We start from the raw sequence: 20,535 nt of genomic DNA on the forward strand, positions 1-20,535 counted from the left end.
ATCCAGGTCTCCTACTCCTCCGCCATCTTGCTCCGCCCCCCTGAATCCTAGGATTTTTTAAAATGTAGTTCTTTTAAGAAGTAACAAGATAAAAAATGAGTTCAACCCCTGTTTGGTGGGAAACAGTGAAGTACCCTTCAAATGCCATTTCTTTCCCTCCCCTTAATAAAGGCCAAGCACACTCTTCTTATATTAGAAAAATATAAATTCTAAATAATAAATATGAAAAGTTGAAGTAATCCTGACAAGTTTTTGAGAATAATTGTTGAAAATATTTATTTAGAAAACATGTTTAGTAGGAAAACAGCAAAAACAAAAGAAATACCACATTTCATATAAGCAATAGAATGCCATGCTGAGGTTAGTTCCACAATAAAAGCCACACTAATTTGTATGTGTGGCCAGGGATGGTGATGTGGAAAAAGGAAAGAGAACTGAGATAGTGGTAGAAGACAACTCTTTGCTTACTGCTTGCAAATCTTATTTGGAGAGGAATCTCTGGAAAACCATGAGTTAAGATAGTTCTAGTCTACTAGCATGCCAGAGGCAGAACCAACATAATCTCCTCAAATAAAGGATTTGTGTCATTTCTCTGGGTAGCTCCCTAAGGGGGTTTGGTTCCACCAATGAATAAAGTTCCTAATTCTACACTAAACTCATCTTTTGGGACATCAATCTCATCTCCTGCTTCTTCCCCAAGCTTCTTCCACCAAGGTGCTTGTATATGCTTCAGGGTGGTGAGATGGGCCTGCTTGGCCTTGGCTGCCACAGGCCTGGATCTACTCAGGAAGAGCTCAGGCTCTTTCCCTTCTGCCTCCTTCAGACTTGGTGCCTCTGTAGTAAACAGAAAATAAACAGGTGAGTAGGAGAGCTCTGTACCATACAAGTGGGAAACTATAGAGTTGGAACTCTGCTATAGTAGGCAGGGACAGGGTTCCAACTCTGAATCTATTATCATTGCTAGCTATAGATAGCATATAACTATTCACAAGTTGTAGGTGTGGCTGGCAGCAACTGCCCACCCCCCATAATGTGTTTAAAATAAAAGAATAAAAAAAGATGTAGATTTTTTTAGATGATTTAAAGACCATGAATTTTTAACATGTAGCAGAACCCCATTCCATATATGAGAAGCTCAGTTACAGCCACCTATCTATTGAAAAATACAAAACTTGGAAGTAATGGCACTAAATAGAGGACTCTGACCTTCTCTGCTCCATATATACTGAAAGTGTTTCACAGGTGGACTGAAACACTGTGGCTTCATGGATGAGATCTCTCACTAAATGTACCTGTGGTTGTGAGGAGCAGATTAATTCACTATTGTGAAAGCACTTCATTAAAAATTATAAAATGGCACGGGAACTACTGTCATCATCTACTTCTAAAATATGATCAAAAGCTTTTTAAGACTACACAATAGAATCTGGCTAGTAGGGCTCAGCATCTTTACAGTTAGTAACTGTTGTCTGAGTTGATACCTATGAAGGACAGCAAGGCTGGGAGAAGCAGCCAAAAAGGTTATGGGATCTGCACTATTTGAAAATATCATGTGCTGGCATGTTCTGGATCTAGAAATTTCTGAGGACAAGAGATAGGCTAATAAACCATTAAATGGTATTTTCCCTCTGAAGATTTTGGATGTCACAAAATCTTGCACAGGTTGTTCATTTTAGGAAACAAAAATGGAACGAGCACATACTCATTAACTGCTCAATGTTGGTGCTGATCTGAGCCATCAGAGCCTCCCTGTGCTGCTGGGCTCTCTCTTCTAGGGCCCTGCCCATAAGGTAGTGTTGCAGTTGTTCTTGTGCTTGGGAATGGAGCTCTCTGCTAGTCACATCTGACATCTGAGAGCTCTGGGAACAAAGAACAGAAAAAATTATCGCAAGACACACACACACACACACACACACACATGTTTTGCCCAACCACTTAGATGAGGTTCCAGAACGCTTAGCTGTCTCTCATCCCATCAGTTGAATCTCATGATTGATTTCTACATTGTACTCTTGTGCAAGCATTAAATAGCCTTTTAAAAGCAGCTTTACATGAAAATTCAGGGGGTAGTTTCTTTCTGGTATGCTCCTACACCTCACTTCCTCACACAATGGAATTTTGGGAGAAGAGTTAAGACTGAGAGACCACAGTGAAAACTACAGATGGTTCGGTAAAGATACTGGCCTGAAACAGGAGTAAGTAACAAGGCCAACCTCTTGTTCCAGACCCCACCTGACAGACTATGTTACTTTTTATCTCACCCCTACTCCTAAACTTATTTAAACCATAATGTTATAATTGCTTCTGATTTCAGAGATCAAGGGACAAAATCAACCAAAGGACCAGATTCCTTTGGCCACACAGCTACTTTAAAGGGAAATGAATTAGTTTAGACAAGAATAAGAAAATTTTAACTCTGAAGCTGATAAAGCTTCTGACACCGTAGCTTCTCAAATATTCAATGGATCTGGTATGGGATGGAGTCCCACTCCAGCGAACACCTTACTTTTCAGCTACAGAATCTTAAACAGCAGCACTAGAGTATGACTAAAGCAGTACTTCTTTTTTAAACAGGAGCATGCATCAAAATCATACATAATGCATTAAAAAAGAGAGAGCTCAAACACCTAAATATAAGAGATAAAACTATAAAACTCTTAGAAGAAAAGATAGGGGAAAAGCCTCATGACATTAGGTTTGGCCATTTCTTTGACTATGACACCAAAGTCACAGATACAACAACAACAACAACAAATAGGCAAGCTGAACTTCCATCAAAATTAAAAATTTCTGTGCCTCAAAGGATACTATGAACAGAGTAAAAGGGTAACACACACAACGGGAGAAAATATTTGCAAATCCCATATCTGATAAAAGATTAATATCCAGAATATATAGATAACTCCTAAAACTCAACAACCAAAAAACCCAAACAACCTGATTAAAAAATGGGCAAAGAACTTGAATGGACATTTCTCCAAAGAAGGTAATACACTATATGTTAACTAAATTGAATGTAAATTAAAAAAGAAATATTCAAATGGCCAATAAAAGATGCTTAAAATCACTAATCATTAGGGAACTACAAATCCATTCACAGCGATATAACACTACACACCCCTTAGGATGTGAAAATAACAAAAGGCAAGGAGGTGGAGAAATTGGAACCCCGTGCACTGCTGGTGGGAATAAAATGGAATATTATGCAGCCATCAAAAATGAAATCTTGCCATTTGCAATGACATGGATGGAACTAGAGGGTATTACGCTAAGCAAAATAAGTCAATCAGAGAAAGACAATTATCATATGATCTCACTGATATGTGGAATTTGAGAAACACAGCAGAGGATCATAAGGGAAGAGAGGAAAATATGAAACACGATGAAACCAGAGAGGGAGACAAACCATGAGAGACTCTTAATTTCAGGAAACAAACTCAGGGTTGCTGGAGTGGAGGGGGGTGGGAGGGATGGGGTAGCTGGGTGATGGACACTAGGAAGGGTATGTGTTGTGGTGAGTGCTGTGTGTTGTGTAAGACTGATGAACCACAGACCCACCCCTGAAACATTATATATTAATAATAAAAAAAAAGAGGAAAAAAAAACCTGCTGGGATTTTGATTGTACTAGATGACATCCTGTTTTGTTCCCGATTTTAGGAAAGAAGCATCCAGTCTTTCATCATTATCAGCTATAGATATTTTTTATGACATGGAAGAAGTTTCCTTCTATTTCTGCTTTGCTGAGACTTTTTTTGCAAGTATTTATATGATGATACTGTTTTTCTTAGTCTGTTAATATGGTGAATTACATTAACTGATTTTCAAAGGTACAAATGGTCCTATCAATGGTCATATGATATGGTCATATTGGTTTTTCATTTCCCCCTCACTTTCTTTATGTTTCCTCTTTTCTGCCTTCTTTTTGATTAATCAACCATATTTTATTATTCTATTTCATCTCCTTTATAGGTTTATTGGCTATACCTTTTTTGTTTTTTAGTTACACTGGTAGCTTTAGGATTCATAGTATACATTTTTAACTTATCAATCTATTTTCAAGTAATATCATCTCACTTCATATATAGAATACTACTTTCCATAGTATACATCTATTTCATTCCTTCTGGCTTTTATACTATTGTTGCTAAGCACTGAATTTTTTTTTTTTAAAGATTTTATTTATTTATTTGACAGAGAGAGACACAGCGAGAGAGGGAACACAAGCAGGGAGAGTGCGAGAGGGAGAAACAGGCTTACCGCGGAGCAGGAAGCCCGATGCGGGGCTCGATCCCAGGACCCTGGGATCATGACCTGAGCCGAAGGCAGACGCTTAATGACTGAGCCACCCAGGCGCCCCGCTAAGCACTGTATTTTTATATATGTTACAAACATCATTAAACAATGCTATTATTTTTGTTTCCAACAAGGACTAAACTAAAATCAACTATTTTTGAAAATGAAGTTTAACTGAAATACAGCCACACGTATTTGTTTACATGTTATCTAACGCTTTAATCTACAACTGCAGAGATGTGTAATTGCAATGAAGCTTATAACATCTACAAAACTGAAAATATTTACTCTCTAGTACGCATTACAAAACACTTGATGATATTTTGGTTTAAAGAATCAATTATATTTTATAAAGATTTAAATGATGAGGAAAAAGTCATATATTTACCCATGTTGTTACCATTTCCAGTGTTCTTAATTTCTTTATGTAGAGTTGGGACATCTTGTGTCATCATTTTCCTAATATCATTTTTGAGAAAAATCTTAAATCCTTTACAACTTAAAGGATATAACATTTCTGGTAGTGTGAGTATGCTGGTGACATAGTTCATTTGTATGTCTGAAAAAGTTATTTTGTCTTCGTTGTTAAAATAATTTTTCAAGGTAAAGCATTCTGCATTGACAGATTTTTTTCCTTTCAAAACTTTAAAGATGTCTTCCTACCTGCATTGTTCCTGCTGAGAAATATGTCATTTCTATCTCTGTCTTTATATGTTTTTATTTTTCTATTTTTAAGATTTTTACTTTATTAGTGATTTGAAGAATCTGGTTATCATATGCCTTGGCATAGGGTTTTTTTCATGTGCCTGTACCTTCATTGGACTTGGGGGTAAATTTATAGTTTGGAAAGTTTTTGGGCATTATTTTTTCTCCCCATCTTCTTCAGAAACTCCAATTACTCATTTATTTGGCCACCTGAAGTCTCATAGGTCACTAATGTTCTTTTCAATTAAAACATTTTTTTCTCTTTATGTCTCATTTTATACAGTATACACTACTATGCCTTCGACTGTATTAGTATTTTATGCATCAATGTCTAATTTGCTACTAATGATCTAGTGCATTTTTCATACCAAACACTGAAATTTTCATCTCTGGAAGTTTGATTTGGGTATTTTTGATATCTTCCACATCCCTACTTAAAATTTGAATATATGAACAATGTCCTCTGTTATTCTAACATCTGTGTAGTCTCTAGATTGGTTTAAGTATCTTCCTCATCATGGGTCATGTCTTCCTGCCTCTATATACCCATGTTAATCTTTAATTGGCTGCAAGACATTGTAACTTTTACCTTGTTGAGTATTTTTCTGGGATGTGGTTAAATTACATAAAAATTTTTTTTATCTTTTTTGGTCTTGCTTTTATGATTTGTTTAGCAGAATGCATCAGTCCACACTATTTACTTTCTACTACTAAGGCAAGACCTTCCTAAGTACTCTTTCTGATACCCTGTGAATTAATTTTTTCCAGTCTGTTTGATGGGAGCATGTACTATTCCTGGACCTGTGTTGAGTACCAGGCACTGTTCCCTCTTATCTTTGAAGACGACTGTTTCCTTGGTCTTGAGTAGTTTCCTTATATATATGTGCTAATCAGACTCCTGAAATATACTCAAGGGGAATATTATGCAGATATCTGGGGTATTCTTTGTATATCCTTTCACTTTGTACTCTGTCCTATGAAATCTAGCTGCTTTGTTCTCCTCAGACTCTCAGTTCTATCTCCTCAGCACGGGGACCCCAAAGGGTTCCTCCTCTTTCCTCCTCCTTGTGCTGTAACTTAGAAACTCTCTCAGGGCAATAAGCTAGGGCCATCATAGGGCTCACTTTGTTCCCTCTCAAGAATTACTAACCTTCTTTGTTTGATGTCCATGGTCTTGAGAACTGTTGTTTCATGTATTTTATCCTTTTTTGTTTCCCATTTGTTTCAGGCAGGAAGTAAATCCAGTCCCTTTTACTCCATCTTGCCTCTAAGGAATTACTAACCTTTATTGTCTGATTTCCATGATCTTGAAAACCATTGTTTCAAGTATTTTATCTTTTTTTCCCCTAGTTGTTTCAGGCAGGAAGTAAATCCAGTCCCTTTTACTCCATCTTGCCTCTCAGAAATTACTAACCTTCATTGTCTGATTTCCATGATCTTGAAAACCATTGTTTCATGTATTTTATCTTTTTCCCCTCCAGTTGTTTCAGGCAGGAAGTAAATTCAGTCTCTGTTACTCCATATTGGTTAGAAGCAGAAGTCAGAACTTTTTTCTATTGTCTATCTCTATGTGGTAACCACAGAGGGCCTGACTTATAAGGGCAGGCTTGTCATCTTTTACTTCACAGGCTTACATTAGTTTGTGGGTTTAAATTCAGATTAGTAGGAGGGAAACGTAGGAGGGAAATGTAGGAGGCCTTACTCAGGCCTCCTCAATTGGACCTTGTTGTTCAATTCTGCTTTTACCAATGCTCTGTGTTCCAGTGCTTATCTATCAGATACATGTTCAGCTATAATATATTAGTACTCTAATTTCCATTCTATAGAGGTTTTTTTTCTGGGTTTTTTTTTTGAGGGGGGTTGTTTGCATAAAGCTCTTTAGTTTTGGGAGCTCTGCAAGAATGAAACAGTGAATGATAGAATTACCTAACATTACTCTTAAACTCTAACATTAGTGACCCAGAACCTTCAGATTTTAGAAGACAGAGTCAGAGAAAAAGTGTGTATGTGGAGAGGCAGGGCCACGGAGGAGGGAGAGAGAGAACCCAGAGACAAACAGTAGAAGTACAAGAAAATGGATGTGAAAAGTACCAAATGGCACTTGAGTGTTTAGTTCAAATGAGGGCAGTAAGAATTCCGATTGGCTGAAATGTATAAACTCCCAACTTTCCCCTAAAATTAGTGAAGTATGGAAGTATGGAAAAAGCATCAAGAGAAAAGTGGAGATGACTGGCAGAAATACAGGTTATTAAAATTAATGATGGGGTGGTGAGTTACTCTAAGAGCAGGAAGGAAAATTATCTTCAAAGATATATAGGAGTATAAGGTCAAGAACTGAGAAGGGAGGGGTGCCTGGGTGGTACAGTCGGTTAAGCATCCGACTCTTGATTTTGCTCAGGTCATGATCTCAGGCTTGTGAGATCAAGCCCCATGTAGGGCTCTGCATTCAGCAAGGAATCTGCTTCTCTCCCTCTCCCTCTGCCCACACCCCAACACCCCTCACGCACTCTATTAAATAGATGACTAAATCTTAAAAAAAAAAAAAAAGAACTCAGAAGGGAGAAGCAAATAACACCGGATCTGTAGTACTGTGATCATAGAAAGTAAAAGATATGGACATTTCTATTGGGAGAAATGTGTTAGCAGTATTACAGTGATAAAATCATAAGAGGCAAATAGTCAAATGCTTTATAATATTAGCTCCTGGGGTTTCATCAATGGTTTCATTAATAGCAGGTGTCAGTTCTCACATGTACGTATTATGTGTTTAGGTATACATGTTAACAATGAATATTTATTGATTGCAAGCTATATATATTCTTTGTGGAAGCTTCAAAACAGTCAATAGTTTTACATACTATTGGAAAAAAGCAATGACCATGTCTTGCTGATACACTATAGGAAATAACGGATTTGAAGCAGTCTCATTACCAATTGACTATACTATGGCCCATATAATTATAAGATTCCAAATCTCTTAACTCTATGGTAAAGCCACTGTATTACTTTATATCAATAGTAAACACACAAACACACGAGTATCATGCACTGGAAAAATGTAACACTGATATCATGGCACCGAAGCCTGCATACCGGATGTCTTCTGAGATAGTCATCCACTTGTTGCTTCAGTTCAACTCTGCGTGCATCAGTGAGATCTTGAAGTCCTTGCCAAGGAGCAAATAGCTTCTTTTTCTTACGACACTTCTCTAGGAATTTAAGAGTCTGGTGCAAAAAAAGATTTGTGATTTTTCATTCCTGACCCACAGAACTATTTTCTTCTATAACATATGGTAGCAACAACATTATAACAGTTGTTAACTCTGAGTGTGCATGGGGAGAGGGATGGGATTATGATGGGAGTGAGGGAGGACAATGAATTTTAATGATATTCTTCTGTAGTGTTTTAATATTTTACAAGGATATATTCATGTATTGTTTGTATGGAAAGCAAAAAAGAGGAAAAAATAGGAAGTGAGTTCTTTTCTCAATTCTAGTCCCTTATAAACTGTATGATTTGGGGCATAGTATAGTAAGCAATAAAGAGGAAAAAAATTGGAAATAAGTTGTCTCAATACTAGTCCCTTATAAACTGTATGATTTTGGGCAAGTCACTTGATCTCCACAGGATGGATTTTATGTCTATGGAAACACAAACCCCAATTCTACTTAGACTAGAAAAATGTAAGGATCAAAGGGACAGTATGTAAGAAAAAGCTTGGCAAATGAGAAAATATTATAAAATTGTAAAGTATGGGACAACTGATGAAAGTAGCTTCTGAATGTTTTTCCTCATGTCCTTCAGAAAGAATTCCTAATAAAAGAAGTCTTAAAATAGGCAAGATTTGGAGAAAATTTGAAATTATTCTGCCATTTTTTTTCACTCTTCTCCCTTCCTTGTAGCTTTTATTTTCATCAGTTATATTTCACATTGCTTTAAGGAGAAGGTTGGCAAATTATGGCCCACAGACCAAATTCAGCCTGCTGCCTGTTTTCATATGGCTTAAGAGTTAAGAATGGTTTTGTACTGCTATACGGTTAAAAAGTTCAAAAAGGAAATGAATATACTGTGATGTGAAAATTATATGAAATTCAAAATTCAGTGTCTACAAGTAACATATTCTTAATGTGTCATGCTTGTGTATTGCCTACAGTTTCCTTTGTGCTACAACCATAGAGCTGAATAGTTCCAACAGACTGCATGGCTCACAAAGTGTAAAATATTTTACTTTTCAGCACGTTCCAGAAAAAAATTTGTTGATATAATTCTATTGTTTGAAGTGTCAGTTTTGTAAGAATTATTACCAAAAAACCCTAGAGTTCTCTGCCCCCTCCCTCCAAGACAACAACTTTAACTCTTTCAGGTTTTTCTTTTGACGTTTCTGTCCATCTACTTTTCTGTCATTTTTCAGGTATAGGTATTATCTATTGACTTTCTTGTATGAAGAAAGTCATACAAGACTCTCTTTCACTGCTTGCCCTCCCACATACTTTCCATATCCCCAAACATCCAATATTATTACAAATTTAGTTAGATCAATGTTCAGTGTTTACATAATTATGACTACATAAAGGCCATTCAAGTTTGAACCATATCACATATGATTTACTTTTCCTTTTTTGCACATTTTTTATTTTCTCTAGAATTAATAAGGCTGTGGTTTTCCTGTGCTTACTTTTCTATGCACTTATCACTGATTATGTATCTAAACTCTCCTAATGCTTACATATTAAAATATATCAGGCATTCTATCAAATTTATTTTGTTGGACATACATCTTCTGGAGCTTTCTGACCTGCTCATCTCTGTATTGACTGCTCTTTATGCCTGATGCCATAGGTATCATCCTGAGATCTCCATTCACCATCATCTTGGTGACTCCTTTTCATTTTTCCTTTGCATTTTTACTATATTCCACATTGTCTTTTTGTCTTGGGTTACTTCTTTGTTTTAAAGACTTTGTGATGCATGAAAATGTCTTTAGTCTACGCTTACCTTAAACCAATGGTGTGGTTGCGTGTAGAATTCTAGTTGGAAATCATCTCCCTCAAATATGTAACAGCCTTACTTCAATACATTTTAGCTTCCAAAGTTGCTACTAAGAAGTATATGTGTCCCCAGTGCATTTCATAGTAATGTAAAATAAATGTGGGTGTGTTTCTATCCTTGTATTAAACATTTAGTCAATCCTTTTAACCTAAAACTCATAACATTCAGTTCTGGGAAATCTTGAATTATTTGATTTCCTCTCCTCAGGTTTTTTTCTGTTCTTTGTTTCATATGTTTGAATGTTTGACCTCCTGGACTGGTTATCTTTTCTTTTTGCCCTGCTCTCTAGATTTCCCCAACTTTTTTTCCCTAGCCCTTTTATTACGTCTTTCATTTTTTTTCTGCCAATGTTTATTCTCTTTGTTCCCTTTTATATAGCATCTTGGTTTTATTTCATGCATTATCTTCTCTTAGCTCTGAGGAAATAATAGATTTTGTAAAAGTTTTCTCATCCCTGCAATGTATCTATTTCCACCAAGTAGTTTTATTCTGTTTCTTCTGGCCTCAGCTTTTCTCAGATACCCAATGATACTTTGAGCTAATATTTAAGAATAAGCTCTAAGGAGGTGTTTAGAAATTCTGGGCAGGTGGGTAGGGTTTATCTACCATACTTCAATACAAAACTACTGAACTGAGCTGTTTCTTTCAAGTACCCCATTGTGAGTATACTTCTAACTTTTCTCAGATTTCTCAAAGAAAATACTCTCAATCTACTGTTTGCAGGAGATAAGCCTGGCTGACAGCACACTGGGACCTAAGGGGGGGGGGAACAGGGCTGGAGGTCTTCTCACTCAGTTTATAAAATTTCCCTAATACCCCTATTTTAGTATCTAATGGAGCCTTCAACTGTGCTTGCATCTTCCTGTTGAGAGACCCACTCCTTTCCTCGTATTCTTCCCTTTACTTGATTCTTCTTCCTTGCTTCTCCTTCTCTCTCTCCTCTACCTCCTGCTTTTAGCACCACCCTCAGCTTATCACGCTATGCTGGGAACTTCAGAATTAAGGTACCAGAACAGAAGAATCTCTGTCCCTAGATCAAAAAAGCCCACCTTGACCTTTTCTTCATTCTTTGTCATTTCAGAACTCTCTGAAATTATATTTCTCTCCCCGTTTTTTATTTTCTCAACTGCTAATGGTTTGTTTTACTAAGTGTTTTTGTGGTCAGTCTGTGATGGATATGTATAATAGTACTATAATACTTTCCTGCTATAATCAAGTAGCAAGAATTGCTATCATTCTGGCCCTAGAGACCAGACACCAGCAACGATCACCTTCCTTCTGAGTTTAAGAGATGAGAAACCAAGAGAAGAAAATCCTGAAGAATTAAAAGGGAAAATGCAGCTAACTCTTCAAATCTAATTTCAACACTATGCCACTACAGAGAACTCCCAAGTTGTCTATGTTAAGGATGTGTAATTTGAAATTAGCAAGTTTACACTGGGTTTTTTTTTCAATTTCTAGCTACATGAGAAACAATGCCTCTGCTTTTGTACAAAATAAGGGAGGGAGAAAGGTAAACAACAGTTCTGGTCTTTCTTCCAGTTCTGGCCTTTTCCTGCCAAAAATACTAAAAACCAGTTCCTTCTAAGGGACAAGTTCAATGAAATGATATTCCTACTTTCAGTGAAACTAATGAATTATTCCTTTCTCTTTTTTACCAAGATCAATTGCAGTGCTAATAGAAATATAATGGAAGTCACGTGTAATTTTAAATTTTCTAGTAGCCATATAAAAAAAGCAAAAACAGGTGAAATTAATATTTTGCATATACTGGGTTATGTAAATATATTATAACTCAATATATGTAAATATATGTAAATTTTTCAACATGTTTGTTATATGTAAAAATTATTAATGAAGTATTTTACACTCTCATATTAAGTCTTCAAAATGTGGTGGGCATTTCACACTTACAGCACATTTCAATTTCGACTAGCTACATGTCAAGTACTCAAGTAGTCACATATGGTTTGTGGGTACTGTTATTAGACACAGTTTATATGCAGATCTATAGTATGTCTTAGAAAAGGATGCTTCAAAATGTAGCAAAATGTATCATTTACTGACCACTGATTGCCCTATTCTAATTTTCTCTACTATTTTCATTTCTCTTCCCTTTCTATACTTCATAATTTTTCTGTCTCTTTTCCCTCTTTGAAAGGAATCCTCTTCTTACCTTTCTACTTTTATCTAGCTTTGCTTTGACTTCATTATTTTTAGTAGTGAGTTGCAAAGACCAAAAACATGATCTTGACCCATCCCTTTTTGTTCTTACAATGGAGACCCATTTTCCTTTTGGGTGGGGGAGATAGGAGGTAGATGTAACTAATCTTTTTCCTCTTATGCCAAAGAAAAGTGTGAAAGCCAAAATAACTTTGCCTTCATAGCCCTCAGATATCTTCCTATAAAGACCTCTGTGCTTTAAGGAATGGTGGACAAACTGGGGTATCTCACTTTAGAGTAGAGGACCCTTTAATAAAATTTTGGGCTTATCTAAATAGGCAAGGTAGTAATTCAATTTAATAAGGGCCCAGTTGATCCTCTGACAGGGGAGAGTTTAAAAAAGGAGGTAGCCATGAGATAAAGGTATTAGAAAGGACCTAAGGGTTCCTCTAAAAGAAGTATGTCCAACACTGATATCCATGGGTTAATTCTTAGATGGCCCTGTTTAGCAGAGGGTAAAATGCAGGTATAGGTGTGGTTTGGTGATGGTACAGGATTGTTTGTTGTACATATAGCCTGACATCACCAGAAAAACCTGAGGAAGAAGGATGCAGCAGACAAATCTTCCTATTTCTGTAGTACTTACTCTATCCTATTTTTTGAGTGGTTTTTAATAATCTTTGTAAAACGTTAATCACAGAAAATTAACAAAGAGACTATTCAAAATCTATCACTGTCAAATACTGAAATTAACCCAAAGTTCAACAATAAAGGACTATAAAATGCTATAGGACCTGAAATCCTAATATAAAAGTTAACAGGTATAAGTGAATAAGAGATGTTAGGAAAATTGGTCATTAAATGAAATAAATAGCCTTGTTTGCTATGCTTTTCCAAGGCAATAAATATTATTAAATCCCAGGAAAATTATTATTTAAGAACACCATTCTATAATTCAAGAATTATAGTGATCCAGTTATATCGAATATATTATGTGTACATTAAAAAAATAAACTATGATGTGCTGAACCAGTACAGGCTTTGCAATTTCCAAAATACTTTTCCATAAATTGGGTCATCTCATTTACATAACAACTGAGTGGAAAAGGTAGGGTAAACATCCATTCATAAAACAAGCACATGCTGAGAGCTGACAACAATAGATAAGACTTAGTTCCTTATCCCTGAGGAAGTCACAGCCCAAGAAAGAAAGAAAAAAAATTAACAAATTACACTGCAGTATGATAAATGATGTACAAGGTTCTATGGAAGTACTAAGGACTGAGTGTCTAAATCAGTTTGTCCAGTGTTAAGGAGGTTCTTATTTTATAGAGAAAGAAACTAAGACTCAGAAAAGCTAAGTGACTAGACCAAGACTTTACAGCAGGTATATACAAGGTCAGGTTTGAATCCATGTTTTTGTACTTCCTAATCCAGTAATCTTTTTACTATATTAGACTCACTGCTCTCTGAAGTATGACAGCTGCTTTATACTCCGTGAGAGATGGCCTCTGTTGGCGAAAATTTTTCCTTTCCCTGTACCCTCTCCAGTGTTTCTGGATAATCAATGCTGATTTCTCTTCTATTTCCCGATTATATTTTTCCACCTGACCTAAAAAGATGACAGACACTATTACAACATACTCAACTGCTATGCTTTCTCAAGTTCTGGAATCAGGATAATGATATTAACAATAATCTTCAGTCTTTTTATTTGTTTCTTTAAATACTGTTCATTAATTTCCCCAAGTTTATTATTTTACAATGGTTCTAAGACAGCAGAAACAAAAAACTCCAAAAGCTTTCTCAGATTATGCACGTTCTTTAGAGAAAAAATTCATATAATTTTTTGTGGCAAAGGAATGAGAAAGGGTTAAAAATCCAATAGCAAGAATACTTAAAAAAAGAATCACAAGTACATGGTTAGGAATTCAATCCATACCACCAGAGGGAAAAGGCAAGATGCATGTATGTTAACTACTCTGTGTACTTCCAAATTTCTCTTAAGTCTACAGATGACTACAGGTGACTTTCTTTTTACTTTCTGGGAGGTGTTGTAAGTGAGAGAGAAAACTCTAGGATGTCTCACAGATGGGAAATTGAGTATATCGCTGGTGCTATTACCTGAGATGGGGAATTCAGGAAAGGAAATGGGTGGGGTAATGACTAGTTTTTGGGATGCCTGTGGATATCTAAGTAAAGCTTAGATAAGTAAAGATTTATCTAAGTAAAGCTATCCAATAGGGAGCTGGCTACAGAGCTGTGCTGTCCTATATAGTAGACACTATCCACAAATGGCTACTTTAATTTAAATAAAGTAAATTTAAAAATTCATGTGCTTGTGTGCACTAGCGACATTTCAAGTACTCAATGGCCATGTCTAGCCAGTAGGAACCATATTTGACAGTGCAGATAAAGAACATTTCATTTTGTAAAAAGTGCTGGTTTAGGGGCGCCCAGGTGGCTCAGTTGGTTAAGTGTCTGCCTTCGGCTCAGGTCATGATCCCAGGGTCCTGGGACAGAGCCCCATATTGGGCTCCCTGCTCACCAGGGAGTCTGCTTCTCCTTCTTCCTCTGCCCCTCCCTCCTACTAGTGCATGTGCTCTCTCTCTCTCAAATAAATAAATAAAATCTTAAAAAAAAAAAGGAAGTGCTGGTTTAGAGCTTGGGAAGGTGAAGATGCTAACAAGATTTGAGTGTGCTAAGCACTCAGTTGGTAGTTGAAGCTACAGTTATGGATAGGATACCATAGGAAGAGCAACATTAGAGTAAGAGGTGAAGATGGAACCTTGGGAAACATCTATATTTAAGGGGAAAAAAAGAGAAATAAGAGGTTAGGTAAGAACAACGGAAATGAGTGGTAGGAAAGGAAGGGGAAGAACAAAAAAAAAATCTTGAAACCATTCAGATTCCTAGACTGTAATATTAATTTCAGCTTAGTGTATCAAAAGTGGCAAGATGTCACAAGGTTTATGCTGGGATATGAGTAAAGTTCTGATTCCAAAATGTAGCAATCTAACTCCTTCCTTAAGGTCAAGGGGATTCTTTATGTCTCTGAAAGCTATCTTTAAGCATATATTTTTATGTTTCACTAATTTATCTGAAAGATAAGAAAACTAGTGGAGAGACTGCTCGGCATCAACTAATAGGCCTTAATCAAAAACAAAACAAAACAAAACAAAATAGTGACTTTTTTTTTTTTGACTTGAGATTTAATAAGGTTTACCTGAGAAGGGAGAAACAGGAAAAAGGTCCAAATTAAAAGAAAAAAAATCATCAGGTAGTGGGAATCTGGTTCATTAAGATACTTTAAACATTTTTACACTTATAAAATTGACATTGCCACCCACCTGGATGAACTATTTCGAACATACTCAGCCGTAATTCTCGGGACAATCTCATGGCTCTCTGTCTTTGAAGTTGCAACTGTAATCTGCGGTGCTCTTCTTCTTTCTGCTTATTTAGCTTTAGTAATATCTTGGTTCGTTTAGATCTGTGATAGAAACATTAAGTACCAAAAAAAAAAAAACGAAACATTAAGTACCTCATACACAATTTTTTCGGAAATGATATACCCACTCAAGAAGTATATGAAAAGATGTTTAACCTCACTAGTAATTATATACATGCAGATTTGTTACAACAGTAACAAGTTGAAAACAAACTGTATGCCCCACAATAGGGAACCTGATAAATAAATTACTGGTTCATTCACTGGACAGGATTCTATGAACCATAAAAAAATTAAAAATTTAAAAAATATTTAGCAAATTGGGAAAATACCCAAATCTAATGTCAAGTGAAAATAAAATCAGGATATAGAAGCCATCCAAAGTGTGTTAAAAATATGTATTATGTACATAAAAAATTAAAAAATAATAAAATTTCAACAGTGATTTTTACTGCATAGTGATTATGAATGATTTTTTCTTCATGTTTACCTATTTCTCAATTATGGACTAATAACCATTATTATTAGAACCAATTATGAAAATTTTCATGTGGCCACAAAAAATTATTTAACTGGCATTTGTGTATTACCTGCTCTTATTCACCAAAATTTCTCCTTAGCCATTTTTACCTAGTTTTGATTGCTTCCTATATTACTATGTAAGGAGATCACAAGTATTAGTCTATAGTGAATATACTCAAAATGCTTTCAGATAGCCATAGAAAAGGAAACCAAAAAGGATAAAAAGAAAAGAGAAGAATACATTATTTATCTCTATAGACTTAAATTGCTTGTGTCTCACTCAAGAGCATTTGCTCTTAGATTCTTTTTTTTTTTTTAAGATTTTATTTATTTATTTGACAGAGAGAGAGACAGCGAGAGAGGGAACACAAGCAGGGGGAGTGGGAGAGGGCGAAGCAGGCTTCCCGCCTAGCAGGGAGCCAGATGTGGGGCTCAATCCCAGGACCCTGGGAACATGACTTGAGCCAAAGGCAGATGCTAAACGGCTGAGCCCCTGCTCTTAGATTCTTTCCCCAGAATTAAACTACCAACAAATGAGGTACCTTGGCTATAGCTTTGTAGACAGGCAGACTTCAAAATGGTAGTTATAGAGGGTTATAATGATTTTTAATTCAGTTTCTTTTGGAAAAGGAAAAACAAGCATAAAGCAATTTAAAAAATCTTTTAAAACAGAAAAGGAGAACTCACAAAATTATTTCAATAAAATTTTGTGTGTGTATGGTTTTTGCTTTTTTTCTTAGTGTTTCCTAACTGCTACCAATTACAATTTAAGTGTTTTTTTGGCTTTACACTTTGTCAAGAGTTGAAGGTTTGCTTCAAAATATCTTTTTTACTCCATTGTGAAAGGTAGAGAAGACCTCAAAGTGCAGGTGTGCCAAAGAAGGGGTTCTAGAGAGGCTATAGGGCTAGCCATATAGTTTCTAAGTGTCTCTTCCTCTTCCAAAGAGTTGGAAATGAAGTAAGTAAGGGGCCTTTATGTTCTCAAAGAATGACTGATGGAAACTTGCCTCTCCTATAGAACTCTCCCTGCAAAATTCTGGGATGTATACAGCATATAAGTAAGGATGTTTTACCCTTTACCTACTTATGCAGGGTAAAACAGAACAGTTGGCCCTAAACAAAATCTCCTTTTATTTATTTATTTATTTTTTAAAAAGATTTTATTTATTTATTTGATAGAGACACAGCGAGAGAGGGAACACAAGCAGGGGGAGTGGGAGAAGGAGAAGCAGGCTTCCTGCCGAGAAGGGAGCCCGATGCGGGGCCCAATCGCAGGACCCTGGGATCATGACCTGAGCTGAAGGTGGACACTTAATGACTGAGCCACCCAGGCGCCCCCAAAATCTTTTAAATTACCTAATTGGTTACAGATTATAATGTCTAATATTGCATTATCATTATTTTAAATTTACTATTAGTATCATACACATAGTAACATTAAAATTGTATTGCTGGGGTGCCTGGGTGGCTCAGTTGGTTAAGCGACTGCCTTCGGCTAAGGTCATGATCCTGGAGTCCCGGGATCAAGTCCCCATTGGGCTCCCTGCTCAGCAGAGAGTCTGCTTCTCCCTCTGACCCTCCCCCATCTTGTGCTCTCTCTCTCTCATTCTCTCTGTCTCAAATAAATATTTAAAAAATTGTATTGCTAAGACATTTAATCTGTTAGAAAACTGGGTCTGGGAAAAAACATGCAGGCTATAAAATATGGCAAAAATGAAAGGACTGTGGAGCATGTAGGCAGAAGTAAAATGCAAGCAGAAATACAGTAGAAACGTGAGATTCAGAGATTGAAATGACTATAAATTGTAAATATAAATATAGTTTCTAAGTGTCTCTTCCTCTTCCAAAGAGTTGGAAATGAAGTAAGTAAGGGGCCTTTATGTTCTCAAAGAATGACTGATGGAAACTTGTAAATATGTGGGTTTCTGGATTCATGTGTTTTAATTTCATATTTGAAAACATTTATTAGGAATTAATGTGATTTTGAATTTGAATGTTTTCCCCCCACTTAGGAATATTTTAGTTAGTTACTAGTAGTTAGGTACTCTCTAGTTCTAGTCAAAGAGTTTCTTTAATTACTAAAAAATTAAAAGAGCATTCATTTAACTGGTCTCTCTATAAGAAAGACTAGGCATTTGACCATCTGGCATCTGTGAGCATTTCTGAAAAGGAAATGAGTGATCAGATATATTCCCAAAATAATTTATATAAATACATTCCATGAGCTACATTTAATCAACATGAATCTTTATCATCAAAGAGGGAGTTGACCAAACTATCTACTACCAAGACATCAGGAAGTCTCTAGGAATTCCTTTGTTGGAGAATAGTAAGTATGAAGTGGGGGAGTACGATATGAGCTGACTGCCAAAAGAGTTGACAGGCTCGGTTCATTAACTCAACAAACATTTATCTGAGTGATTGTTGCCTGCTTGGTATTGTCACTCAGGGAAACAGAGAAGAAATATAGTTCTGCACTTCAGAAGCTCAATTTCAAGAAGTTGAAGCATAGCAGAATATGCCACTCTGGCATAAAGATTATTTTGAGCTGGAGGCAAATGAGAATCCACAAATGTAGACAGAGCCTTCCCAGAGCTTCCCTATTGGACTAGAGCAGAAATGAGGACTGCCATAAATCCCCCCTCCCAAGGAAGTTTTATGGCCTTGAAGAAGATGGAAAGTTGGTGCCAAGATGGACCTAGACAAATAACCCACATACTCCATTAGTTTCCCAAATATATTTAACTTTCCATAATTTCCTGACTTTGGAAGTCTAAAATCCTTTTCTTTTTACCTGTCACTTCTTTATGAATTTATTTTTCTTTGTTAAATGCTATACAAGCCCAAGTTCTAACTACTCATTTGAGTTACTCATCATGTGAGGTTTCTTCTACATGATGTGCACTGCACACATTAATAAACTGCTTTTCTCTTGTTAACTGTTTCCCCCCCTTTTTTTTGTCAGTCTAATTTCCAGGGAATGAACCTAAAATATGGTAGAGGGAAAATTTTTTTCTTCCCCTACAAGGTGAAACAAGTACAATTAAGACACCAAATATCAGCCCTATGATAAAGGTAGGTAGTTGTGAGGTTTCCCAAAAGTAACCGGTGTAGCTGTTGGCTGCTTCAGAAAACCTTGCTCGGCACATAATAGAAAATCAAGTTTCTGACCATAAAAAAATGATTCAGTAAAAAAAGAAACCCCTGAGTGGTGAGAGGATGGGCAAAATGGGTGAAAGGGAGTGGGAAGTACAGACTTCTAGGTATGGCATGAGCAAGTAATGGGGATGAAAGGTATAGCACAGGGAATACAGGGAATACAGTACTGTAACAGCGTTATATGGTGACAGTTAGTAGCTATACTTGTGGTGAGCACAGCGTAAGTATAGAGTCATCGAATCACTATGTTGTATACCTGAAACTAATGTAACCATACTTTAGTTAAAAAAAAAAAAAAAAAGAAACCCCCAAGAAAAGTGCATTAGTAAAGGTGTGACTACACAAGAGTGCGTCTTGCTGGAATTTAAAAAGCTCTGGTGAATCTGGGCCCATAATTATGAGTGGTGGGCAGTCCCTATCTGCACCCCCCCAGCAAAAAACATGGGAGGGAAAAATTACTCTCAGATAACGACCTGACCACAAAGAGACAGAAATAACCTTTGCAGAAAGCCCAGTTATAAAGAAAGCAAGAAATATTTGCATAAACTATTTCAACCCAAGGAGGAGGTGGTGAAACCTGAGCAAACTTGAAATTAAAAAATAATAAATTAATAAAGAGAATCCAAAGGTTAAAACTGTATTTCAATCTGCCCTAAAACTTCAAACTAAAAATACTGGGGAAAAAAACAAGCTAATTATGTGAGATTTAATTAATTTTGGCTTCACAGCTAAAATTTAATGGAAAATAATTTTAATGGAAATATTTTTAACTGGACTGGTTATAAAAAGCAATGGAATTTCTATTTTAAAATAGTGGAACTATTAGACTCCATAGATGTACTTCTAAGTGGACAAAATCTGTAATCCAGGGATTTTAATATTACAAGACAAAGCAGACTGGCAAATTTGACAACTATTGTGAGACTAAACATTAAATGTCTGAATCCACGGTACAGGGATACCTTTAATGTTAAGAGGGAGGACAGCTGAGAATGACAGCAAGTAGAATCCATAAGTAATAAACACTCTACCTTCACCGCAGAAGGCAGGGCTATACCAAGAACATCTCAGATTTTTTAATAGAATAATATACATTATGACTCACTCTCAAAGTAGTCATCATTTCCCAAATTTATTTGACCAAAGAAATCCTTTTAAAAATGTTTTTAAATAAATACATGGTAGGATAC

The 20,535-nt window shown here is 36.1% G+C and overlaps 1 protein-coding gene across 1 annotated transcript in view; it reads right to left on the reverse strand.

The window, feature by feature from the left end:
* Positions 1-257: 257 nt before the first annotated feature.
* Positions 258-20,535, reverse strand: part of IQCB1 (IQ motif containing B1) — a 54,011-nt gene continuing 33,733 nt past the window's right edge. The window contains exons 11-15 of the mRNA XM_032406655.1: positions 15,564-15,706; positions 13,677-13,825; positions 8,094-8,225; positions 1,703-1,859; positions 258-834 (exon numbers count right to left, since the gene is read on the reverse strand). Of these exons, the coding sequence (XP_032262546.1) occupies positions 605-834; positions 1,703-1,859; positions 8,094-8,225; positions 13,677-13,825; positions 15,564-15,706 (811 nt within the window). The 3' untranslated portion in view covers positions 258-604. The remainder of the gene's footprint in view (positions 835-1,702; positions 1,860-8,093; positions 8,226-13,676; positions 13,826-15,563; positions 15,707-20,535) is intronic.

Source organism: Phoca vitulina, unplaced genomic scaffold (genome assembly GCF_004348235.1).
Source record: "Phoca vitulina isolate PV1807 unplaced genomic scaffold, GSC_HSeal_1.0 scaffold8, whole genome shotgun sequence".
NCBI lineage: Eukaryota > Metazoa > Chordata > Mammalia > Carnivora > Phocidae > Phoca > Phoca vitulina.